This window comes from Lactuca saligna, chromosome 3 (assembly GCF_052625555.1).
Source record: "Lactuca saligna cultivar CGN05327 chromosome 3, ASM5262555v1, whole genome shotgun sequence".
Lineage (NCBI taxonomy): Eukaryota > Viridiplantae > Streptophyta > Magnoliopsida > Asterales > Asteraceae > Lactuca > Lactuca saligna.
In genome coordinates, this window is record NC_136419.1 from 20726216 (window position 1) to 20754109 (window position 27894).

At 36.1% G+C, this 27894-nt stretch overlaps 1 protein-coding gene across 1 annotated transcript; it reads left to right on the forward strand.

The window, feature by feature from the left end:
* The first annotated feature begins 13354 nt into the window (after positions 1–13354).
* On the forward strand, positions 13355–16622 carry LOC145034686 (26S proteasome non-ATPase regulatory subunit 7 homolog A). The gene is made up of 10 exons (XM_078983167.1): positions 13355–13668; positions 14956–15048; positions 15159–15240; positions 15321–15417; positions 15511–15586; positions 15696–15754; positions 15838–15960; positions 16049–16106; positions 16265–16350; positions 16425–16622. The coding sequence occupies exons 1-10, from the start codon at positions 13482–13484 to the stop codon at positions 16494–16496; spliced, it is 933 nt and encodes a 310-aa protein (XP_078839293.1). The 5' UTR covers positions 13355–13481; the 3' UTR covers positions 16497–16622.
* The last annotated feature ends 11272 nt before the right edge of the window (positions 16623–27894 follow it).

The following is a 27894-nucleotide window of genomic DNA, read 5'->3' on the forward strand; positions in this document are numbered from 1 at the left end:
TTGCTAGACGTACTCGACGAGTTGAGGTCAACATGGACTGTTGACTTTGGCTTTGACCAGGGTTGACCAAGTTTGACTTTGAGGGTATTGTTGGTATTTTGAGATTTTTGACAAAGCTAGTCACATGGTGATTGTAGGTAGTTGAGTTGGAGTTGCGCGTTGGGACCTATCATATCTTATCAGTTCAACATTCTTGATAGGTGAGTTTCCTCACGGTACCAATGGGTCTAAGGCACCAAGTGTTGGGTTTTGAGCATTCTAACACTCCTAAGTGTACATGCAACCCTAAATACCTTGGATCTATGTTTTCTCTATTATACATGCAAATAAGAACATCCAAAGTATTATCCTAATCTAGCATACAAAACAATGAGTGTAACAAGATATAATACATACCTCTTTGATGTAGAAAGTTTTCATGAAGCTTGAGTGCCTAGCCCCAATAGTGTGGAAGCCTCAAATGGAATCACAATCATCAAAACACTTAGAATAACTTGAGAGAGTTCTACACTTCATGAAATCGGCTAACCCTCTTCTTCACTTTCTAATGTGATTCTAGTGGCCAATTTTTGTCAAGAATAAGATCTTTATATAGTGTTACAATTAGGGTAAATCCTTAATTGTCATGGCTTTCCATTTCCTTGGATCCATGGGTTCAAATACACCATGGAGCATCCATGGACCATCCTATGGGTTTTAGCCCAACTTGATTATCCATGGAGCATTAGCCCACTATATAAGTATGGATGATTTACACAATCAACCCATATATTTAATTAGTCTTCTTTTGATCACTTAAATTAATAATAGATTAATTCTTGATTAATACTAATTAAATAATCTTATTATTCTTATTATTAATATACAAGAACTTATAATATATTAATAACCATAAGTGTCTTATTTCTCTCATTATAGTCTATCCAAGTGCATGATGGTATGCAACCCAAATGGACCATGCCGGGTCGGGTCAAGTCTTACCAATTATAGTTATGGACTTAGACATTAATCCAACAGTCTCCCACTTGGATAAGTCTAAAACTATTATTGCGTATCACTTCAGGAACCAACTGGCAATCGTAGCTCTCAAAAGCTTCTGTCGAACTCTGACCTTGTAGATGAACTCTGACCTTGTCAATGACTTGTCCATTAGATAAGGGATCATATAATCCTCTATTCTCATGATATCAGCCGGACAAATACATGGAACAACGTCGTACTTATTGTCCAACAGTTTGTTTCCCGATTTTCGATTTGTTTGACAAAGAACTTAATCGAACACATCAATTCAGTTCTGACCGGCCGGTACATAGGTCACAACAAAATAATCGAGGGGCCCAGATATCGATTCTATTTCTAGAAGGAACAGATAAACTTCGACTCATGTACTTGTTCTACTACTTGTTGAATTGTACACAAAGGCACGTTTTATAACATCAAGTTACTGATGCGTTTACGTGCAATCAATGCACAACCAACTCATAGGTAACAACTCATATCTCTAGGTTTGAAAATTTATATGATATTACCGTCTCACGATCACTCGAGATAAATTCCATGAAGTGATACAAGTGAGCGTGGGTTTATTCCAATACTCATGACTTATGAGCACTCATGAATGTTGTAGCAACCATTGCCATGACTAAACCCATTTAGCCATCTACAAACCCGATTCATGACAGTCTTGATTCATACCTACTTCCAACATATGAACGACTGTGGAGTGTTTAAATAACTTAGTCATTCAGAAAGAATAACGTAGCTATTTTGGAAGTCAAAACATGCAAAGTGAGACACAATAATAATCGAATCTAATATGGTCTCAGAACCCTTTTGAATATAAATAAAACCACTTTTTATTTATCACCATATTGATTACACATTATTCAATGTTTCAAATAATCAACTTAAGACTTGAATAAAAACAACAGTCGTCCCATGCTCCTAGCATGTACACTTTGTTTTTCTAAACAATAGTTATGCCATACCCCAAGTATGCACACTATGTTTGTCTATGATCCTTACATTGTGATGTAGATCAATTGAACATGATTCCAATGATACTCATTTCACAATCCCAAATCCTTATTGTAAATGCAAGAATTCCAAATTCATGTAATTTACTGAAATCTGTTAGATTCTAAACTTATATGCATTGATCCTCTTGTAATGATTATTCACAAAGTCACCAAAACCTTGTCACTAGTCATTACAGAGTATTCCAAAGAAGGTCAACTTCTATGGAACGAAAGTCTCATATTCAAAGTACGTTGCTTTGAACATCCTTCTTGCATTAAGTTTTTCTAATTTTACATAGATTGAATAACTTCCACCTATGGAGACATTTCCATAGTCCCACTTTGAATATCACTTCCGAACAAGAGTTACTTCTTTTCAGAAAATGTCAATATGGTCCTGCTAAAATTAACACTATACTTCCAAATGTCCTTGAGCAACCAATCTTTGGCAAACCTCAGATTTTCCTCGACAATTGCTTAATCACTTTAGTCATATCCAGTTCTAGACTTTTCCCTTCTAAATGCCCTGAGCATTTGGAAATTTAGAAAGGATGAATATTATAGCACATGAAATCGATCCTATATCCGAAGCATATGGGATACGATTCATGATGTTTGACACAAAGGCATGATACTAGACCAGTCTTTTGCTACAATATTTTTTTATTTGCCATGTTTTCAAAATTTAACTATGAAGAGGGATGTCGTAATCATAATCGAATTTTGAAAATGCAATATATATAGAATTTCTTCAAGTTGAACCATTCCAATACAAAATTCATATATATTCTTGACTAAAGATGATTAAAATCTCAATCTAAGCTTTAGAATTGAAATGAAGTATAATTTCCTCTCCCTTAATTATAGCAAAACAACTTTTCAACCCTTGCAACTTCACGGATTGAAACTTTGTTTTCTATAATTAACATTGCTAGCTTGCAATACTAATCATAATAATCATGCTCCCACTAACATGATGATTATCAGCATAACACTTATGCTCCCACTAGCTCTGACATATTTCCAGAAATCTGCTGGACTTCTGAAATTTAGATTCATACACCTTTCCGTAGATAGCTCAGTTGTGTGTCTAAGCAATTTCAAGAACTATGAAAAGGGATGTCGTAATCATAGTCTCAATTGCTTAGGCATTTTCCATTTCTCACAAGTCCATGTTAGTGTGCCGGTTAACCACACGCGCTCCACTAACAACTTTTGAAAATGCAAATAACACAATTGCTATCTACGTAAAATCTACTTAGTGAAAGCGTTTCCTCACCATCATTTTCATGAATCAGAGAGAAACCTTATGACACTTAGATTTTATAGTGTATGAGTTCCTATCCATGCGAATTTGTCAAAAACATAATCACAAGACAAGGTTAGTGATAAATTCAGCCTTACATGGATTAAACTTGTTCAATCTTAGTTTCTTGTCACCTTGGTAGCACAAGGCCCACCAATGCTTCCAAGTTGAGCTCTGATAACTCACATGCAAATTCAACTTATTTGAAGTAGGTACAGAAATAAGAATTATGTCAACACGATAGGTTGCAAACCTTAAGTTGTGTGCTAGTGATAAATTACAGGTTTCACTCTTGATTAAATCTTGAAACTCTTTCAGGATCTTTAAGGCTCCCACTGTCCCCTTGACATATAAGTTTTCCTAGTCAAGAACCATTCCTTGACAAAACAAATATTCAAGGGATAGTGCGGATTCTTATCAAGACTAAAACTTCACACAATTGGTCTTAGTTGGTCTTTGTCTCATCCAAGACATCACAACTTACCAATCTCAAATGTACAAGAGTAGAAACATTTCACACTACATTTGATAAGTGTCTTAAACCTTACTTTATGTCACTCAAGGTTACAATCTTGGAGTAAGACTCTAAGAATTGTTTTGGAACGAAGTATGACTCATCTCCTTGATCTTAACCAATCCAACAATTCATGACCTCTCTTCTTAGCCATAACAATGCACCAAGACGTCCTTAGAGTATGAATTTGTGATATGGTTTCTAAATCATTAAGATGATCATAAAACTGATACTAAAGTACTCTCCCATCTTTTCAGATTTGAGAAACTTTTATCCTTCTGCCTAATTTGATTCTTCTTATTCGCTCTGCCATACATTGGAACCTTTCCAATGTTACATAATTATACTTAACCTTATAAGTATAATCATATTTACTAATCTTTAGTAAATCATGACAAATCAATCTTTGTGGTGGACCTTGACCAATGCACACCCAGTGTACCTAATTCCTTAGTCCTTCAATTGACTCACATATACATGTGATCAAAGAATTAGTCTTAATTTTTCAAAGATGAAAATTCTCATTCATCATACAATACAACTTGTATGATTCCAAGTTTCTGTCCAATTGAAACTTGGGTGATGAAAAACTTTCTTCATTTGGTAAATTCAGACACTACCACAAATGAAAGAATCAAATCCACTTTCCAATATTGCTATTACTGGAAGCATATAAGCAACAATTTTCCACAGATGCCATTGTAAGGATATTTTTAAAATAAATAAAATCAAAAAATTTTCTTTTATTTTAAAACTATGCGGAAAACTTATCCTTACAATCCATATGAAAACTTGTTGTTATCTATTCCTAAGCAATATCTCATAACTCCTAAGAAGTAGCTCAAGAATTCGATCTTCAAACTATACGATAGAAACCCATCTATGCGATCAGATTCAGCATATTCTTTCTTTAAGTTTCTTTACCTTTTCTTTGATTCTTAAAACATCACCATGTGACCCAGTCACATCATGTATCAAGAATCTCAGAATAGAAACTTAGCAGAGTTAGATAGTGGACTTTACCTGAAGTAGAGTCAAACTTATTGACCTTAACATCCTTAGGTAAATTATGGCAGCTTTGCAACCAATGCCCCTTTCTTTGGCAATATAAACATATTGACCCTTTGATAATGGTACACGGGACTATCACAGACTTAGTTTTTCTCTTTACCATTTGGTCAACCGAGTTGACTATGGCCGGTCCCATTCCATTGGGAAGAGAATGCTTTTCTGGATTTCCTGTGTCACTATTGTCAATGTCCATCAAGTTTTGAGGAAGTTGATCTTAACAAATAGATAAAATCATTAAGGGTCTTGTCATAGTCTTTTTCATAGGTGTTACAAAAGAACTCACTATGTGACTTAGAAAGTGATTGAACCACCAACTTTCTCAAGACTTTGACACCCAACTCTTCCGGCTTGTCAATATGTGACTACATCTCCAAGATGTGACCACACCAAGACCTTTTCTTGCCAATAGGGCTCGAGTGACCTTAAACTTTTCAAGAACTTGTGGGTGAGGGAGAATAATTGGAGGAGATAGAGGAAGTGAAGCATGATGTTGAGGAACATCATCTTCAAGAGATTTGGGAAGATCATAAATGTCTAAACCATACATGTTTTGGGAGATATTCAAGATAGTTGATTTAAAGTCCTTAATATGACACCCAATATGAAATATTAAGGCTAGGACCCAACACAATATTTTATAATTTGGAAGAGGGATGCCGTAATCCAAGCTATAAAATATTTGAAGGTAGGCGAATGACGATTCACTAATTTCCACCATGAAAAACGAAATAATTTATTAGGTTTTAATTGGATTTGAAATTCCTAGATCTTTTGAGATTCATTGAACTTTTCAATGGCATGTTTCAATCTTGAGTGTGCCCTCTCAAAATTTGTGACTAGGATGCCGAGGATCACAAAACAAGGTGTGAATAACCATACCAATTCACTTGGTGCCCTTAATATTATCACCTAATCAATGTGCCGGTTAACCACACACGCTCCATTGATCTATGACAAACATTAAGTCACCCTTCGTGGTCCTTACTAGTCCAAGTTAGTGTGCCGGTTAACCACACACGCTCCACCAACGACTTGGTAAGGTACAAAGTGTGAATTCCATGGGCTAGCACCAAATTCACATTTTTCCTAAAGTAACTAAGATTGGGAATTATTAAGATTTTAGTTACTTAGTATTTATCATTAATACTTTTAATGAAGGGAGAATTTAAAGTCATTGTCCTACCCGTTCGGCTAACGACCCTCCACCAGTCAAGCAAGCGGTGGGTGAGAGTATACACCCATTAAGTCGCCATTTTATAGGCAACAACCTTATACCCACCTTATAGACCGGCTTCGTGAATGAGGCCTACTAACGGTAAAACGACTTGTTCTTATACATATATATAATAATTAACCATTAATGTTATAAATAGTATAAGTGTTGAATTTTAACTCTTTAAAATTTTAAGGGCTAACTTGGAATTAAAGTATTCATAAGAGAAAACTTTTCAAATTCCAAAACTCGGGGGCAAGTTTTGAAACTATTCAAAACTAATTAATCTCATAACTTATGTGTTTAAAGTAATTTTAATCCAAAAAACTCTTCAAGTTCCATAACTTATGGAAGACTTTAAACTAATAAGAGAATTAACTTTTCTTTATTTTTATAACTTATGGAATTAATTAAGGTTACACTTTATTTATTTATTTATTAATGAAGTGACTCTTGAACTTCCATAACTTGAGGACAAGTTATGGAGTCATAAAAAAAAATTCAATGACACAAGACTCTTCATTTTGTAACCATTACCAACTTTTATGAGTTTTATGAGTCTTTAATGTGACTCTTCATGTAACTTGAGGACAAGTTACACAAACACATTTTATACTCAACTCTTAGATTAAAATGGATTGAAAACAACTATTTCAATTAACTTTTCTATTAATCTAAGCAACTCATAAGAACAAGATAATTCATATCAAACTTCTTCATCTAATTAGTCTAAACCTTAAACTAATACAAAACATGAATCTATTGACAATTATCTTTGAAAATGGATTAGCATGAACATTACCACATTAAAAAACAAAATTATAAGTTCAAAAACAACTTAGGGTAATGTTCCTAGTCCATTTCTAGCCAAAAACCTCGAAAATATGTTGTCTGGGGTCTAACTCGTCGAGTGCATGAACCAACTCGGCGAGTTGGATCGTTTTGATCAATTTTTAGGCATGGACTCGCCGAGTCTGATGATCAAACAACAACACTTTCAATTTTTTAAGCATCTATTGCATGTATAACAAGAAAACAAGCCTAGGCTCTGATACCACTGTTGGGTTTTGAGCATTCTAACATTCCTAAGTGTACATGCAACCCTAAATACCTTGGATCTATGTTTTCTCTATTATACATGCAAATAAGAACATCCAAAGTATTATCCTAATCCAGCATACAAAACAATGAGTGTAACAAGATATAATACATACCTCTTTGATGTAGAAAGTCTTCATGAAGCTTGAGTGCCTAGCCCCAATAGTGTGGAAGCCTCAAATGGAATCACAATCATCAAAACACTTAGAATAACTTGAGAGAGTTCTACACTTCATGAAATCGGCTAGCCCTCTTCTTCACTTTCTAATGTGATTCTAGTGGCCAATTTTTGTCAAGAATAAGATCTTTATATAGTGTTACAATTAGGGTAAATCCTTAATTGTCATGGCTTTCCATTTCCTTGGATCCATGAGTTCAAATACACCATGGACCATCCATGGACCATCCTATGGGTTTTAGCCCAACTTGATTATCCATGGAGCATTAGCCCACTATATAAGTATGGATGATTTACACAATCAACCCATATATTTAATTAGTCTTCTTTTGATCACTTAATTAATAATAGATTAATTCTTGATTAATACTAATTAAATAATCTTATTATTCTTATTATTAATATACTAGAACTTATAATATATTAATAACCATAAGTGTCTTATTTCTCTCATTATAGTCTATCCAAGTTCATGATGGTATGCAACCCAAATGGACCATGCCGGGTCGGGTCAAGTCTTACCAATTATAGTTATGGACTTAGACATTAATCCAACACCAAGGTCAGCCCGATTTGTGATAAGTGGTATACTAGTTGATGTGGTGATATGTGGCATGTTAGTTGGTTATATGCTAGGTGGTATGCTAGTTGTATATGTGGTATACTTGCATGAAAGACCATGGGAGGAGCCCATGACGCTTGGATGTAAGACCATATGGGGGACCCCATGGATTTTCAGGTAAAGACCATGGGGGAGCCCATGACGCGTGGATTTAAGATCATGTGGGGGAGCCCATGACTCTTCAGGTAAAGACCATGGGGGAGCTCATGATGCTTGGATGTAAGACCATGTGGGGGAGCCCATGGATTTCTAATTAAAGACCATGAGGGAGCCCATGGAACCTAGGTGTAAGACCATGTGGAGGAGCCCATGGCATCCTGAAGTAAGACCATGGGAGGAGCCCACGACATCCTTATATGTGTGTATGCATGGCTTGCAATATATGTAGCTTTTATAACTAATATGCATTATGTGATTATGTGGTTGGTATGGGGTATGCTTTGGGGAACTCACTAAGCATTAACTTACATTTTAGGTACTTCAGAGCCTAAGGGCAAGGGCTCGGCGTGATGACGCGACATGCACTCTCTTTGACATCTTATTGGGGACACTTTGATATTTGAATCCTACGTTGGGTTCGAGTCTTCTTGGTATTTGATAGCTGGTGTTAGGAAACCAGGTTGGGGAATTTCCGTTAGGACACGAGTTCAGCTAGGATGTTAGGCCATGTGCATGCTCGACATTGGATATGTTCATATTGGTATTTAGTGGTTAAGACATCGTGGAAAGTGTTGTAAGACTGTGAGATAGCCGTAACATTTACCAACAACCATACAACGTGGAAAGCGTTGTAAGACTGCGGGTTAGCCATAGCATTCATTAGCGGCCAGATAATATGGGAAGTGTTGTAAGACTGCGGGATAGTCGTAACATTCACTAGTGGCCAGATAGCGGGGGGAAGTATGGTACGACTATGAGGCACCTGTAGCATTCTTCATGTGGGCAGATAGTGTGGGAAAGTGTTGTTAGACTACGAAATGAGTTGTAGCATTCACATATTCATTAAGATAAGTTAGGCCAGGGTGGGTCAGTTCGTAGGATCATGGAAAGAACACAGCGTGATTAGAATAAGGAAAGGATGGGTCAATGAGATTTGAGGTGGAATTGGACATGTGTAGCCCTAGATAGGTGAGACCTATGGGCAAGGCCGCTCCATAGTATGGTTTGGCTGAGACGCATGGGCGAAGCCCGTACGATTATAGTGATGCAGGTGGGACAGGGAAGAGACTATTGGTTCGAGGTATGGGATCGGGGATTTCAGGATTATGGAGCCAAGAGTGGCAATGTGGATAGGGTATATTCGGCAGCCGAAGTTTTCTTCGGAAGTCACGGGGAGCGACTGATAGGGTGTTCTTTGGCTCAGCAACCGGGCGGGAATCCGAAATTCCAAATAGTTGGTAGATAATTCGGGACCAGGGAGGTACTGGTTCATTTGGAAAGTGGATAAGAAGCAACATGAGGTTCGGGCAGAAGTAGTGATGTGAGGATTCTTGTGTGTGGAGTAGTTTGCTGATTGAAGGTACTAAGTCACTAACAGTTGGATTGAATAATCTCAAAGTAATTGATTTGACCCTGTTGCGCAGCTCTCATCTGAGTCTAACTGGCAGGGATGAATCTTCTACTTGAAGGATTATCTGAGCCTTCTGTCAAGTATAAGTGTTCTACAGTTGATTATGGTCAGTGATTTTGTTCTGATGGTAGCATCGAGATAATCAGGGTTGGAGACGTGCATTTGGTTGGTCATTCGAGGAGGACTAAGCATGGTAAAGCTCAACATAGGTGGTATGTCAGGTTGTCAGACCAATGCGGATTTCCGATCTCATAGAGGTAAATTGGTTTCTTTTGGAGGCTCAGGGTTGGCTTTCTTTGGGATGGAAGCTCTTTTTGGTTTTCGGATGTCTCGAGGAGATTGTTTTACGCGCATAATTATAGGTTGCGTTCCTCAAATCATTAGTTTGGATACACGTGTTAGTAATGAGCGAGTTCAAGGATGACATCTAAATTAAGTGGGGGAGAGTTGTAACACCCGGTTTTGAAAGTGTTCAATTGTGTCTTCGGAGGCCAAGGGTATAATCGTAACTTGATATCTCGGACTTTTAGGGATTTGAGGTTCTTGTTCGGAAAGTTTTAAGGCTTGGGTGTGTTGTTGGGAGCGTAAGGCTTCTTGCCACCTTTTCATGCATATAAAGTTCATCGGAAATATACTTAGAACGAATAAGTTATAGCCAAATTAAGTTTAGGGTTTAGGGGTTCCATGAGTACGTGGGGTGTACTCATTGAGAAAGAGGGGCGTAGAAGGCTGCGTGAATGTGGGTGGTATGTGAGTACGCCAGGCGTGCTAAAAGGTACGCTGGGTGTACTCCCTTCAGAACAAAACCCTAATTTTTAGGGTTTGGCACTATATAAGGAACATTATGCCTTCAAGATCAGCCTCCCTCTCACCCTAAAGCAACAACCACGAAACCTTAATCCATATTTTGAGTGTTTTTGTTCTTGGAAGGCTTCTTGAGAGAACTTTGGTGATTCGATCCATTCTTCCAAAGAAGTAAAGGTCAAAGCAATGTGGTGGTTCAAAGGAGAAGTTGCAGATCTGGGTTTGTTGCTTCATTTCAGACCTTTTCAAGGTATAAAATCTTGAACTTGACCTATAAGTACATAGATTTATTATGTTGAGTTTTTGGACCTTTTTGGTTCCAAGGATGAAGCTTTATGGTTCAAATCCGTTTCCTAGGCTTAGGGTTGCCACCCTTGGTGTTATTTGAGTCCTTAAGACAAAAAGTTGTCATCTTGAAAGTCTTAAATGGGTTCATGCAAGAGTTAAGACCATTTTCATGGAAATAGAATGCCATTTTTGGAGTTTGGGCTTACTTGGGGCATGCAAAGTCACAAAGTCAGTGACTGTATGGATTTAGACATTAAGTAGGGCTTAGATATGTGATATGAACCATTGGTTGGAAGCATTAAGTGTTTAATAGCAAAAAGGACTTAGTAGAGGAGTACGTTGGGCATACAAGCTGGTACGCGCAGCTTACAGGTCATGAACCCAGTACGCGCTGCGTACAGTTGAGTACGCCCTGCGTACTCAGTCAAAGTGGGTTTCGCACAAGTGGGCCTCGACTTGGGCCATTCATTGGACTTTGCTACTTTAGGCCTTAGTGGGCCATCTAGAATTGAACCTTTGGACTAGAGAATCATTAACAGGCCTTTGCCTAAGGCCCATGTGAAAGGATTGGGCCCAGTTGGAAATTGGGCCATATATTGGGCTTTGTAGGAATGTTTACCTTTTTAGGCCAATGGTTTAGTAGAGTTCATTTTGGGACAAGAGTATGTGAAGGATAAAATGGTATTTTACCTTAATGAGGACTTATGGTTAAGTTATGAGAATCTCACACTTAATTAGTTTATATGATGATTAGTTGCTCAGGGAGTCGAAGGATTAACAGTTCGAGGATTTTCCAGCTAGCAGCCAGAGGATTATCCGCGAGACTTCAGTAGTGTGAGGTGAGTTTCCTCTTGTTTGAACGTGTCAAAGGCACCAATTCCGGCCTGTATGTATATATATATATATATATATATATATATATGTGTGTGTGTGTGTGTGTGTGTTTCATATTACGATCCGATGTTGGGCGGTGCCCGATGAATGTTTATATGTATGCTTTTCCGGACTAAGGTCCGGTGTCAGGCAGTGCCTGAGGAAGGTTTATATGTTTGTTTCCGGACTAATGTTCGATGTCGGGTGGTACCCAATGATTATATGCATGTCTGATTATACTTGTTGTCTTTGTGATACTTATATGTGCTTGGTTAGGGAGGTGAGTGTGGGCGGGGTCTCGTATCTCATCACTAGTAGAGTGTGGATGGGGTTCTATATCTCATCATTAGCATAGTAGGGGCGGGGTTCATGATAGGCGAAGCCTTAGGACTAGAGCATATAGTACTGCGTATTATTCTGTATGTGCTAGCATGATTATATGGTATTGTTTACATGTGTATAGTGGGCAAGATTTGTATATCGAGCGGGGCTCGATGCCAGGCGGGGCTCGAGGTAGGGGCGGAGGCCCAATATATGTGATTATATGTATGGTATGTGGTAGTATGGGGAACTCACTAATCTTCGTGCGTACGGTTTTCAGTTTTGGTTTCAAGTACTTCTGGTAGCAAAGGGAAGAGCTCGAGATGACTTCATTGTACACACCGTGATGTTTTAGCTTGGGATGTTTACTTTGATGTTTTGATTTGGTAACTCTGATGATAATGTTTTGAAATACTTTGACTCGTTTTTGATGTAATGTTTTGATAACTATGGTTTTATTTAATAACTAAAAAAATGAAATTTTTTGGACTGTATTTTATGAGTGTTACACTTTCCGTCTCTCTCCATATCGCAGTCTTTATCTATCTCTCTCCCATTTTCTTAGCCTCGATTACTTACTTTGCCATTAGGAACATTCACTAAAAGTGTTGACGGAGAATCAATGACCTGAAAGCACCAAGATGTGTTTTAAATATCATCTACTTCATTGATCTTCTTGTTAAATGAGTTTCACATCAATTCTCGTGATTGATATTCATCTTCACCAACACCGAACTTTATGTTTTATACTAGAGTCGATCTTTCTCTTATGTCCACATGGGTTTAAAACATTGTCGATTTTTTATTTATGGGTTCATCATCGATTGCTTTTTAAACGGTACAAAGATTACCAAATTCAAAGGGATTTGTTGCTTACCCGGTTCATGTTTTAACAAATTTTTTGCTTACTTGATTTTAATTTTTAAGATAACAATGAAAGGTTTGTAACGGTTGGCTTTCTTGATTTAGGATTTTTTTTTTGTTAATTATGTTTTCCCATTAAATGAAAATGATTTTGACTAGTACCTGGTGGTGGTTAATGGTGGTGAATGAAGGTGTTGTCGGACCAATGGTGGTTGTTGTAGGTGGTGGTTGGAGTGATTTCTGAATCATTGAATGAGGTTGTAAGTAAGGACAAGGGTAAAAATGTAAAATCTGTTGGTACTAAAAAAATAAACATATAAAATGAAATATATATAAAAATATAAAATCAATAATAAGAAAATTAAAAAAAAAATGAATAAGGGAAAAACTGTCTTTAATATATGTTAGAGATGAAACACGCAATAATTTAAAGTATAAGGAACCGTCTAAGTTAAAAAAATAATTTAAGGATCAAATATGCAAACTAACTTAAACCACAGGGACCATCCTGTGTAATTTAACGTATAACTTTTGTTGATCCTTATTCAAATCGGGTAAGAACCAAACCGGTACATATAACCCGAGATTCCTTTCTTGAGTAGAAAGCGAGTTCGAAAGACAAAAAACAAGGGTTTTTGCACGAAACCCTTATTCCGTGTCAAATCAGGGACTCCATACGCTTTCGTCCTACACAAAATCATCAATTCCATCGAAAGGACTTTCATCTGAAAATTTCTAAGAATGGATGTGATTAAGTCACAGCAGTTGTCAGCACGGCCGATCGAGAAGGTGGTCGTACACCCTTTAGTACTCCTTAGCATCGTCGACAACTACTATAGAGTCGCAAAAGACACTCGCAAACGTGTCGTTGGTGTTCTCCTCGGTAGTTCCTTCAAAGGCACCGTCGACGTCACAAACAGCTACGCAGGTTTTCCCCGATCCATTTATGCTTGTGGGACTTATTTATTCGAGAGTTTATTTGGATCTGAACGTTTTGCCTAGTTGTTTTTGGCTTAAATTTGAGATTCTTGTTTTTGTTAATTTTCGTTGCTTAGACCTGCATAACATACCTAATCGGTGGCAATAGATAGTGATGAAAACTTGGACTTGGTAATTAGGAGTATATTAGAAGTAGAGACGGGATCTGGTGAGTTATTCGGATAAACAATTTATTTCTTTAGGATGAGTACCCGATTCTGTTTCTAGTTATGATTATATTATGCCAAAATTTCAAAATATAAGAAGTCACTTCCTTAGTTTTATTTTTGTTGAAATACTGAAAAGGGGTATGTTTTGAGTTGGATTCAAAATTCATAGTGTGAAATCGATTTGAATGATGCAGGAAGTGCTCATGCAACTCCATCTAGCTCTTGTTATATAACTTATATTAGAGAAGTTGACTGCTATGTACTGCAAGGATGAAGTGATAGACATTCAAGTAAAATCATCCCCTACTTTCACACACATCACAAACCTATGTCAAAAACATAATTTGAAATTGAATGAAAAAACCAGATATAATGGAATCTACAACGATTTAAGTTACAAGGCATCATATGAATTATAATTATAATTGGTGTTTGCTTTAGTCATCTTCGGTGAAGGCACTCTTAAAGCAAGATGTTATCCATTTACACATCGGCCTCTGTTTCATGTGACTAATGCAAATTCTCTTTGTTATCAATTAAATGGAACTTGTAATCGGATTTATGTTCACCTTTTCATCCAAATGCTAATAGTATTACATCAGTGAGAGGCATTTCCTGAGCTAGTGTTGCATTTGCTCATCTTATTTTAGTTTTTTTATATAAACTATTTGGCTATCTGCTGTTGTAACTTGTACAAGGTGTCTGGAGATTTTGTTTATGGCTGAACAACATTTAAATCTATAAGAAGGATTCAAGTTTAGTTCTATTGACAAAACAATAACATTTTGATAAAATACCAAGCTACATATTGATAGGATTTCCATTTGAAAAAGAAATGGTTTAAATGGCACTCATGTCCTCTATTTATAGGAGGATTAGGGAGGTTAAGACAGGTTCCTCATTCACACTTTGACTTTGCAAAGTGTTTTTCCTTAAATGACACTCACTTTGCTTTCATGTTTATGTGACTATGAAATCAAGAAAAAAGAAGCAAAAACTATACAGCTAAGCAGTTTCAATCAATATTGTTGTAAGTTAATGAGAGTGTTGTTGTTGTTGTTGTGTAGTGCCTTTTGAGGAAGATGAAAAGGATCCGAGCATTTGGTTTCTTGATCACAACTATCATGAGGCCATGTTCTCCATGTTCAAGAGAATCAATGGTAATATTAATAATGATATGATCTGAAATACTATAAATAAAGAGCAGCTATTAATATTACGAGAGCAAGCAAGTTGTTTCTAAAATATTGAAGTTTGTTTGTTGTTGCAGCTAAGGAGCATGTGGTAGGATGGTATAGCACTGGCCCAAAGCTAAGGGAGAATGATCTTGATGTTCATGGTCTATTTAATGAGTAAGCATTAGGATTTTACACACTCTTAAGTTAATGCTTTTTATTTTATGATATTGAACTGAGGAATCTTTTTGCTGCAGCTATGTCCCAAATCCTGTATTGGTGATTATAGATGTCCAACCAAAGGAATTGGGAATACCCACTAAAGCATACTATGCTATTGAAGAGGTTAAAGAGGTAAGTACAATCACTTTTGATATTTATGCAAATCTATTGTTACATTATTCTATCTCTTGATGTGAAACTAAACAATCAGCATCTTTCTTCCAGAATGCCACTCAGAAAAGCCAGAAGGTTTTTGTACATGTGCCCTCAGAAATTGCTGCTCATGAAGTGGAAGAAATTGGTAAACTCTATATCTGTTTATTCATTATTACATAGGGATAGGGAGGGAGCTTATAGTAATTTGTTATTTCAATAGAGTTTAATGTTTGCGATTTCTTTGTTTTCTACAGGAGTGGAGCACTTGCTTAGAGATGTGAAGGATACAACTATCAGCACCCTTGCAACAGAGGTCCTGCCCCACCCCACCCCACCACTTTTTTTTAGGTTATGTTTTGTATATTGAATGAATTTTTTTTTTTTTTTTTAATGTAGGTAACTGGAAAGTTGGCAGCTTTGAAGGGTTTAGATGCAAGACTGAAGGAGATCCGTGGATATCTGGACCTTGTTATTGATGGAAAGCTTCCATTAAATCATGAAATTTTGTATCATCTACAGGTACCTATTTTTTCTAAGTAATTATATAAATAAGTATCGTGCAAATATTATTATATCAGCAGAGTTTGTAATTTTATTTGAATTGCAGGATGTGTTTAACCTTCTACCAAATCTGAATGTTGCTGATTTGATAAAGGCATTTGCAGGTATATATATATATATATATATATATATATATATATATATATATATATATATATATATATATCTTTTTCTTATAATGAATCAACCCTCTGAATGAAACAGTGTAGTAAATAGTTGGTTATGATGATGATGATGGGTGTTTTATTAATTTTGCTTGCAGTGAAAACAAATGATCAGATGCTTGTTATCTACCTTTCTTCTTTGATCAGAAGTGTCATAGCCCTTCACAACTTGATCAATAACAAGGTAAACACAACATGAATTCCTTATTATTATTATTATTATTATTATTTTCAACGTGGATTGTTGGGTGTTTTCAGATGCTTAACAAAGAACATGAGAAAGCTGAGGATGCAAAACCTACAGCAGTTCCACCTGTTGCTGGGAGCTAAAAATTGTGGATTAATCAAGAGTTCCAAAATTGATGGTGATGTAGTTGCTAATTTCATTATGATATTTTTGTATCGTTGCTGGATATTTGTTACCCTTTTTTAATGGACAATATGTTGGGTTTTCTATTTTTTATTTTTTATTTTAACACAGCATCAGACCTCAACTTTCAACTTCAAGCATATGGTTTATTTTTAACTTTTTTGGTGATGTTTGTTCAAAAATCTGTCCAACTTTATAAAATTTACACGACTCAACAAGTTTTATATGACTGTTTAGTTATGATTTTATATCAGTAGGAAGAGAGTAACAGACTAACAGTATTTTTTTAGTCAATGTTGACATTCATATTTCATACACCTCAATTTTGTTTTGTTCTGAATAGAAAAATACAAACAATTTGATTTGACGTCAAAGCAAATTAACTAATTTGGTCTAGATAACCTCACAAATAACAATTGTTAAAGGGATAATGACTTGAAAGGGTAACAAACTTTCGATTTTTGTCACATTTAGTCAATAAACTTTTTTTCGTTATCTATTTGTCATTGAACTATTGAAACTATTTTACCCATATGACCGACAACAGCCGGTCATAAGGGTAAAATGTGAACAATTTCAATAGTTCAATGACAAATAGATAACGAAAAAAAGATTAGTGACTAAATGTGACAAAAATCGAAAGTTCGTTACCCTTTCAAGTTATTATCCTATTGCTAAACCACTAAAACATAATTTAGATTTTTTTATTTATTTATACTATATAGTAAAAAAATTTTTGAAACATTTTGCCCTCTCAAACATAATTTAGAATGAATTTGTAATTTAACATTCTTTTTATAGATCTGTTTCACATAATAATAACCGCACATCGCCTACTTCTACTATTGAGTACCATTTTTTCTTAAACTAGAAAAAAAGTAATGTTTTCCGAGAAAGATGAAAACCACATAGATATAAAAGTGTAGAAAACGAGCGAGTAGTGGGCCTGATTTTACATATATATTTATTTAATGCAAAAATATGGTGTCTATAATTCGTTTACCATTACTGGGTGTGTTTGTGAATTGTGATTGAATTTGAGAAATATATCGATTTATTAGGTTTTTAAAAATTCAATAAGTTAAAAAAAAAAAAATGTTTGGTAAATACAAAAATGATTTTAGAAACAACCTTTTACTACATTTGAAAATATGTTTTTAAAGAGTCACATACGTATGAATTTTAAAAAGTGCGTATAACTTGTTTATTCAAAAATGATTATAAAATAACTATAAGCTAATAGAAATATTTTTAAAAAACAACTTATCAAACTTATAACTTATAACTTGTTACCGTATAAGTCAATCAAAACATTTTTTTTAAAAGCTTTATTTGTCTCCATATAATACACATTTTTATATATAAAAAAAAACACTTATTGAGTTAAATAAACAATTCCTAACCTGATAAATAAATTTCATACTATCAATATAAATAAAATTTATATTTATTATGCTTAGGTCAAAAAAGTTTGTGTTCTCATACTCTCAAACGAATAATAGTCAGCTAATAGACTTCGAAGTTGTTATTGTTTAGACAAAATGATCGGAGGAAGAAAGAAGTAGATGTTAATCAAAGTCCACCGTCAAGCAAAGAAAGTATATTAATTTGATAAGAGTTTTATCAGCTTTTGTATTTTACTTGTTACGATTTTAAAATTTGTACTAAAAGCAAGAAATAATTATATAATCTATTTATTTCTATAGTATAGTGTTTTATTATCATTTTCCTTATTGGAGTATGGTGCTTCTCTACTCCCCCCTCCCCCACCACCCTTAATACAATTTATTTTACATTTTCTTTTTGCAAATTAAATTGTATCTCTAGATTTTCAATTACGATTTTGTAATTGAAAAACAGACAATTTTAAAATATGAAATTCATCTTTGCAAAGTCAAAGCCAATTTTTATATTCACAGTCAAAACCGAGTCTTTACCTACAATGATACGTAATTCTTTTTGACTCGTGTCTATGACCCATTCTTGAATTATATAGGGTTTGAATCTTTTCATGGACTTCTAATTTATATATTTGAATAAATGGAATATATTTATATATTCTGGCCACATATTTCGGCTTCAAAAATTAAAAAAAAAATAAAAAAGCACCATTATAACGATTACTAATAAAAATAGTATTATGTAACATTCTATTATTAAACAATTTAAATTATGCACATTGTAACATTTTAATAGAATATTATACTAATTATATTTTTATTAATAATATTCTATTCGAATAAGTTATTAGAACGACGGTGTTATTTATTTAATTTTTGGAATGAACAAAAAGTATTTATCTATAGTTTTCGTCACTTTTTATTTTAAAAGAAATAAAAAATTTAAAATCACCGTACTAAGTTATTCAAATAAAATATTACATATAAGTTTTAAAATTTTATAATGATTTATACGGCATGAGAACTTAAAATAACGGAGAACTCTAGTTAAAATAAGAACTTTTTCTACACATCATTTGAAAAAGATAGACACAACACCAATCCTATCATCTTATCTAAAAGATAAGATTTATCCTTATGGTATTCAAAAAATTTTGGATGGAGTTCAAAAACTTTCCCACTTGCATAAAAGATCCAAAATTAAGGTTTTTTTTTCGTGTTTTTGATCCAGAAAAAACTTGAAAAGACGGTTATGCTGTTTTACTTTCTTTTTTGTATTTTTTTTTATAATTTTCAAAAATATTAATTTAATTTAAAAATAAAAAGAAAATAAAATAATTATCCCCCAACCCAACATATCTCTCTCTCTCTCTCTCTCTCTCTCTTGTTTTAATTTCGAGAACACAATCCATCACCATCATCTTCTTCAAAATTCATCTCCACCCTTCTTCCTTTCTCACCCATCAGTCCTCTCCCTCCATCCAGTCGAACACCATGTTCACATATTAGATGGAAGAAAAGGAAACCAATCAAGTAATACAACAATCATCGTCGAAAAAATCAACCCAAACATCTTTTTTGAGCTCCACCATCCATGAGAGCAGAACGCCGGAAAAAAAAAAAAAAAAAAAACAAATCGGTGGTCTAACTACCACCAAGATCTTCGTCCTTAGATACACCGAAAAATCCAAGTTTCAAGCCTCGTTTTTATGTAGGGATGTCAAAAACCCCCGTGGAACCCCGCTCCCGTGGGACCCCGATCCCGTATGAGACTAAATTTTTAAAAAAACCGGGAGCGGGGGCAAAATTAAACCCCACTTATTTTCGGGACCGGGAGCGGGAGTTGGTATTCTCGTCCCGTACTCCCGCGGGCCCCGGTTGTACATTTATGTAAAAAATATATATTTAATATAAAATACATATACAAAATAGATTTTCTAATTTTAAGTGTAGGTTAGGTTTCACTTTCACGTTTTCAATTAATAGATATTGAAGAGGTAGTCAATTGATCATATATTTTTGGATATGTAAGTATTTTATATTTGTAATATTAGATTTGTCATATTTTATATTTTTAAGATTGATGGAATTGTCGTTTTGTAATATTGAATTCGTAATGTTGAATTTTTAATTGTTTAGTTTCTAAAAGATTATGTTTTAAACTTTTAAAGTTATTAAAAACAAGCTTTTTAGCCTAACACAAAATAGTCGTTTAGCAAAAAAAACGAATTTTAAGCGGGGGAACCGGGGGAACGGGGGCGGGACCGGGGGTGATGGAGGTAACCGGGAGCGGGACTGGGGGCTATGTAAACGGGGGAGCCGGGGGCAGGACCTGGAGCGGAGGCAACAATTGATTTCGGGGGCGGGAGCGGGGGCAGCTATTCTCGCTCCCGTTTGGTCCCGTTGACATCCCTATTTTTATGTTGTGGTTTTGATCTTAAAGGTTAATCTCCATATTCACATTCACTGGTGGTGTTTTTTTTTTTTTTTTTTTTCCTTTTTTTGTTTTGGGGGTTAGTAAAATTGACGTCGTCGCCATCTAATTCCCGTACTCGACCATTACAACCAACAACAATCATCATCGCCGCAATCAACAGCGCTCGCTATCGCTGCAATCGCATATGGGTTTTCTCACCTGCAAAACAACCCATATATGATGGGTAGAAATCAAAATTCTAGAATCGATCCTCACAACATGCTTTTCAAGCTGGAAATCCATAGACCCTTATTTATGTTCTTAGTTTGGATTCACATGAAACTCACATGATAAAATTTCTAAACTGAGGATACTAGGAGGTAATTTTGCTCATTCGATTTCTTGTTTCAATAAACACCATTTTGACCTTAAAAGAAATTGTTCTTCTGCTAAAAAAGGGAAATTTTTTGGGTGGGAAATTGTCAAATGTAATTGGGAAGCTCTTGGAATTTAAGGCTATTTCAATTCCATTTAAGAGTTTCACTGGTGAGTTGCAGGTTCTTTGACTGGAACCCTAAGATTCTTTTGATAAACAAGTTGTTGGTTTTTGGATTTTGACTTGGGTACGATGATAGAGTAATGTGTTGTTGAAGGGGAAAGGGGGTTTCATTGTATGTTCATTGGATCGGTGGTGGGGTACTGGGGTTCGATCAGCACGAGGCTAATCAAAGTGAGGGGTATGATGGAGTTGTTGAAGATTCTTAAAGGTGAATAGGAATGAATTTGGATTAAGTTAGGAGAGAGAGAGAGAGAGAAATATATATGTATATATATATATATATATATATATATATATATATATATATATATATATATATATATATAGAGAGAGAGAGAGAGAGAGAGAGATAGTATTGGTGGTGTGGGTTTGGGTAATATTTTATTTTTGTATTTTTTTTAATTATTTAAATACCAAAGTAAATTAAGAAAATAGAAAAAAATAAATGAAAATGGTAAAATAGACTTTTCAAATTTTTTTGGACCAAAAACAAGGAAAAACCTTGATTATGGATCTTCCATGCAAGTTGGAAGCTTTTTGGACTTTATCCAAAGTTGTTTAAATACCACAAAGACTAATCTTGCAGTTTTGTCAATCTAAAACATTTGTTGAAAAAAAATCCATTAGTTCGTATGTGTAGATAATATGCACGTTGTGTATATACATACATATGTAGATCTTAACATGTGCATTTGTACCGTGTGGAGATGTAAAACATGATTATTTTTGCATTTTCTTTATAAATCATCTAGACACATGGATTAAAGTGTTAGCCTAATAAGATTTTGAGCTTTATTTTGTATTGGGTTTTATGATTGGGCCACTTCGCTAAGAAACCCTAATTAGTTAGTCTATATATTATGTCTTTCCCTTTCATTGTATTTGTACTTGTCTTCGATAATAATATGAAACCCTAGTCATTATATGTCTTTCACTTATTAGTTTACATGGTATCAGACTTCGGTTGATTATCTGTACTTTTCGTTTTTTGGGGGGAAAGTTTCTGTTCATCGATTATTGTTCATTGACGTTACTATTCACGATTACTGTTCATCGACGAGTACTATTCATCAACGAGTACTGTTCACCACAGACATTGTTTGCATTACTGTTTATCGATATTACTATTCATCGACGTTACAGTTCATCGGCACTGTTCACGTGCACTATTCATTGACACTGTTTGCAATTTTGGGTATGGTTTTTCTAATGACCGTAGATCCGGACTAGTCAATTTAGAGATAATAGGGGTCGAAAACGACTTTTCGACAAAAGATAATTTAACATAAATATTCTTAACCAAGTTGTAGAATATATCTCAAAGGTTCCGTACATATGAAGAACGCCGAAATCCGAGTTATAACGAAGAAGTTATGACCCGTCGAAGTTTCGTGACAGAACCAACACAACACTGGAAAGCGTAAATAGTGAATTTACGATAGAGCGATATTTAGTCTTAGCAATCTAAACGAAATTTGTAGAATATGTTAAACCGAGAGCGTCCATAAAAAGAACGAAGTTTCAGCTTAGCGGTATATAACCCGAAGTTCGAATATTAGATCGAGCAGTTTCTAGCTGACACAACCTAAACGAGAATCGAAAATCTCGTTAATAGTAGCGTAACGGTAAAAAGATAGACGAAAACGGACGTCAGATGAAGCGGTTATGGATTTTTAACGGACCAACCCTGTCCCGGCCTGTTTTTAAATATAACGTTTATAATAAAGTCAAAATTAGCCGACGAAGTCTAAAAGAAAGTTGTAGAGTACGTTACCGCCTACGCATGAATATAAAGAACGTCGAAAACGGAGCTTGTATGCAAAAAATACAAAATTTTGAAGTCAGAGTATGAATTTGCGAAGCTGTTACGAAAGGAGGTGATGTGGCACGATCTCAGCCTTCCTTTGCTAACCTCGGCCTCACTTTGGATTGAGGACTCCTGGCCTCGCTACGCAGCACATACAAGGAGCGCCTCATGTTCGGAACCATTGGACTCAGATGAACCACGTCGCACCATGGAACTTCAGACAGGTGGTTGTACGAGCGTTAAGTGTAGCCGAGGAACACCATGCGTCCGAGGAGATCCCCGCGCAGGTCCGAGGAATGCAGCGCCTTCCCAGCAGCTTGGCCCCTATAAATAGATGTGAAGGCAGCCGACAAACTCACCCCTTTCCACATTCTTTCTCTCATTAGTTTCTCTCTTTACCACCCCCAACCCCCTCTTAATCCTAGGTAAACCCCCTAGTACCCGAAGGAAGCCCCAAGGCTCCTGGAGTCCCAAGAAAAACAGTCTTTCGGTTCGGAAATGCTGCTCCAAGCAAAGTCTGGTTTTCTATAAAACCCGCTATAAGTGACCTACGCCTACACTATTTTTAATATAACTTTTATTTAATTATAGTAACGTTATTAAGAACTTATAATAAGTACTTGAACTATTATTATGGGTTATATAAGTATTGTTTAATGCTTATATAATAGTAATAATAGCTAGACTATTAATTAGTCTTAGTGAATGATAGACTAAACCCTAGTGGTAATGATACTAGGTTTTGACGATGAAAATTGTTTCAAGAGTAACGAAGCGATGTCTAAGTTCGGAATCACCACCTTAACAAGTGAGTGCATGGTCCCTTTCATATTACACATAGATATGAAGTATTTTATATAAAATATGTGCTATGTGTGCATATTATCCGTATAATTGCTATCTATGCTGGATGAACGATTTTATACAAGTTTTATATGATTTAAATTGTATATGTATTTATATCTACATAATATGTTGGGTAAAACATGGGAAGATGAAATATGTGTTGGATGATGAGTTGGGAGGTGATATAGACCATGAGGTAAGGGTGAGAGGTGGACGATGTGAGAAGCCTTATTCCCAAATGTTGGCCCCGTCATCTAGCAAAGTATGGATGACAACCACGAACTATTCTAGACAATCCAGTGGAACACTAGCAGGCTCGCAACCTGTAGGTGTTGTGAACGATGGGTTCACTCGGTGTACTCTAAACCTTGGCGATCATGCAGACTTGATGCCTAAACCTGGTGACTATGCAGACTTAGTGCCTAAACCTTGTCAATCATGCAGACTTGATGCCTAAACCCTAGTGACCATGCCGACTTGGTGCCTAAACCCTGGCGACTATGCAGACTTAGTGCATGTTGTGTAAACCGTTGCAAAGATGGACTTCGTGTCGATTCCTTAGGATGATCCTTAGGAATAAATGAACAAGGAATATTCGATTCTTAGGGTTGATCCTTAAGAGTAAAGAAGATAATGGGGATGGGTAATTAGGTTGATTGTTTAATGTTTAAACATAATAATTATATTATTGTGGGTTGAAAACCCTATGTGCTCATCAGGTTTCCCAACCTAACCCACTCAGTTTATTTATATCACAGGTGTTGATATAAAGTCACATTACACTGAGAGATTAAGGAGATATAAATCACTAGTGATAATGAATGTAAGTTTTGTTTATGCTTATGTTTCTGTATTGACGATAACATTCCAAATATTTTAAAATGAATAAAAATACTTTTCTTCACAAATGATTTGATAACGTATTTATCATGTTTTACTGGGAGCAAATTCCGCAACATTTTTATTAAAAGGGATACTCTGGTTTTTATAAAGCATAAACAAAATCAGTCTTTTCTGGCCGTGAAAATGGCATGTTGCAGTTTTCTTGCACGTTTCTTGTAACGACTATAAAATCCGAGCCAAATAAAAACATTTTAATTCATTCAAAAACCATTAAATTCATGCATTCGTTTTCAAAATAGTTTAAACATCAGAGTATTTCCCCAGAACCATATCACATAAATCATAAAACATGAGGAGCAGTACGATCATGCCTTTTCATTGCCACGATCTCCTGAAGTACCTGAAACAAAACACTGAACTGTAAGCTCGAAAGCTTAGTGAGTTACCCCCAAAATAATAACCACACATAAACATAGTCATAACATATCACAAATAGAACATCCATGCACATCGGGTCTACTGCGGGACTGGTCCGCCGCACCGGGCCTTCAGTCCACCTGGTTCACCCTCCAAGTCTAGCCATGTATATCGAGTCTACAGTGTGATTGGTCCGCCCGTACCGGGACTTCAATCCACCTGGTCCACTCTCTGAGTCTACAGTATGACTGGTCCGCCCGCACCGGGCCTTCAGTTGGCCTGGTCCACTCTCCGAGCCTCGACACGTCTGGTCCGCCCTCTTGGGGCCTTCAGCCTATCCGTACCGCTCGTTGGGTCTTCAGAATATCCGGTCTGCCCTGAGTATGTTGGCCTACAGCACAAAGCAGGACTCGCCTCAACCCAAACCCCCGCCAAACAACCATGTTCACATAAAATAATTAATCACATAACAAATCCTTAACCAGACAAACAGTCTAACAGATCACATAACATATCAACATCCTAACCAGGATTCCAACCTAACCGGTCACTAGCATAACATTACCCTATATATCGGGTACCGACCTTAACCAGGTCACTAACATAGCATTACCCTAAATACCAGGATGCAGATCTAGCAAAGAAATAGCATAACAAGCAATACCCGAAATGGAACTCAAAACACAATTAAAGTTCTGATCCAAAAGATATAGTGACCAAGGGACCAAGGTAAACTATAAAGTTCCAAAGTTTATCTCATCAAACCAACCCAAACTTGAATATAAGCCAAGAAATGCAATAAATCTTAGATCCATGAAACGAGAACCAAAAAAGGTGGAAGCTTTATACCTTCCAATATCTACAAGATACATGAGGTGCAAGATCTAAAGTGATGCACTCTTCCAACTAGCGAACACACCTCTTATTCTACTAAGATGCAAGCCAAAGCTTCAAACTTCAAGAACCACCATTAGTACAACAATAATTACTCCAAGGAGGCTAGGGTTTCGTTTAAAGTGATGGAGGCTAAAAATAATGCCCTAATTCTTGAGATTAGGTGCTTAAATGTGGAGAAAACCCTGAAAATCATGGGCTTGGGCTGCCTCACTTGCCATGTCATGGTGACCATCCAAACTCGCATTCTTGTATAATATATGCCACGTCGTGGTGCTCCATTCACCACGTCGTGACACATATATTTTCCTAAAAATCTGATCTCTGATCCCACCAATCCTAATCCATTATGGGAAACATCTATTACATTGAAGAAACCTAATGGATTGTAATTTACAATAGAAAATAGGGAGATTTCGTCTATATATCGTAAACTTTTATAATTACGTATATATCTTTGTAAAACTTCAAATTATATATATATATATATATATATATATATATATATATATATATATATATATATTGTAACGCCTTGATTTTTAGGTATTGATTTAAATAAGAATTATTTTGTTTCCAAGGTCTACTCAACGAGTTGGTTGCCCTATTCGTCGAGTAGCAGCGGGTTGGTTTGCAAATTTAATGGCCTACTCACCGAGTCCAAGAAGGGACTTGACGAGTAGGACCTGGCAGATGAAACCCTAAATCCTGGGGTTTTACACCCTATTTAAAGAAGCACAAGCCTCCTTTGGCCTTTTTACAGTCCATTGAGAGTCCAGAATGGCCCTAACTTGAGTGTGTGTATTCTTTGGAGGTTTAAGCTTGGATGGAAGTTTTGGTGAAGGAATCACTTGAGAAGAAAGCTAGTTGAAGCAAGAGTTTGTGGGTTTCAAGTTCTGCATCAGAAAGGGCTCTCCCGAAGGTATTAGATCGTTTTTCCCTTGGCTCATTTTCTCCTAAACCCTTTTGTGCATGAGTTTAGGAATGGGTTCTTGTGTTTAAGCTAAGATCTGAAATTGTAACTTCAGATCTGGACTCCCCTTGGCTTCTAGTATTAGCCTTCTCTCAAGGATGTGACTTCATTGCAAGCTTAGTTGTGCCATTTTAGGGTCTTAAAGCCTTGCATGCATGTAAATTTTGCAACTTTACGTGATAAGCATGCCTAAGGAAGTTGGATTTGCAATTTGGGGCCTTGGCATGGCTTGAAAAGTGTCTTCATGGTTAAAGGGTTGAAGGGACTCGGCGAGTCATATGAAGATAGTCATAGAACTCGACGAGCTGGATGAACAACTCGGCGAGTCCGATGAAGATTGTCGTAGACTCGACGAGTTGGATGAACAACTCAGCGAGTCGGTTAAGGTTTCCCAAAATTGATGAATGTGTGTGAACCTGTCGAGTTGCAAGAAGGAAAACTCAACGAGTGGCCTTAGGGCTTCGATCGCGAACCTTAGGAACTCGACGAGTCACTTTAGGGACTCGGCATGTGGACGAGTATCTTGAGGAACTCGGCAAGTAGCCGAGGGTACTCGACGAGTAAGGGTCAACATGGACTGTTGACCTTGACTGTTGACTTTGAATTTGACTAGGGGTTGACTAGTTGACTTATGGGGTACCTTGAAAGGTTGAGAACTTACGAGTATGGTTCTATTATGATAATAGGAGGTGGAGTTGGTGGCCGTGATCTGAGAGTTGGAGTTTAGTTACCGAGCCGACATTTGCAAGGTGAGTTATCTTCATTATACTAAGGGGTCTAAGGTACCAAGGCCGTCCCATTGAATATGTTATCCTAGCAATGTTAGTATGTTGAGTATAAAGTTAATGTTGCATGCTCAGTGGTTATGCCAGTTAGGTAGATCTTTAGGACTACCTGTGTTGATATATGATTATCTACATGCTCAGTGGTTATGCTAGTTAGGTAGATCTATAGGACTCCCTATGTTATATGATATATGCATGCTCAGTGGTTATGTTATATGTTAATATGTTATGTGGGATGGGTTGAGGTGGGACTGCTTCGTGCGGTAACCAACAAACCAGGGAGCATTCCAGTTACGGGCTAAGGGAGACTCATACTATGGGCTCGATGGCAAGCCAGATGTGAGTTGTGGGCCCGTAAGGCAATCCAGACTCACACTGTGGGCCCAGGGAGTAATCCAGTCTGTAAAGCTGTGGACCC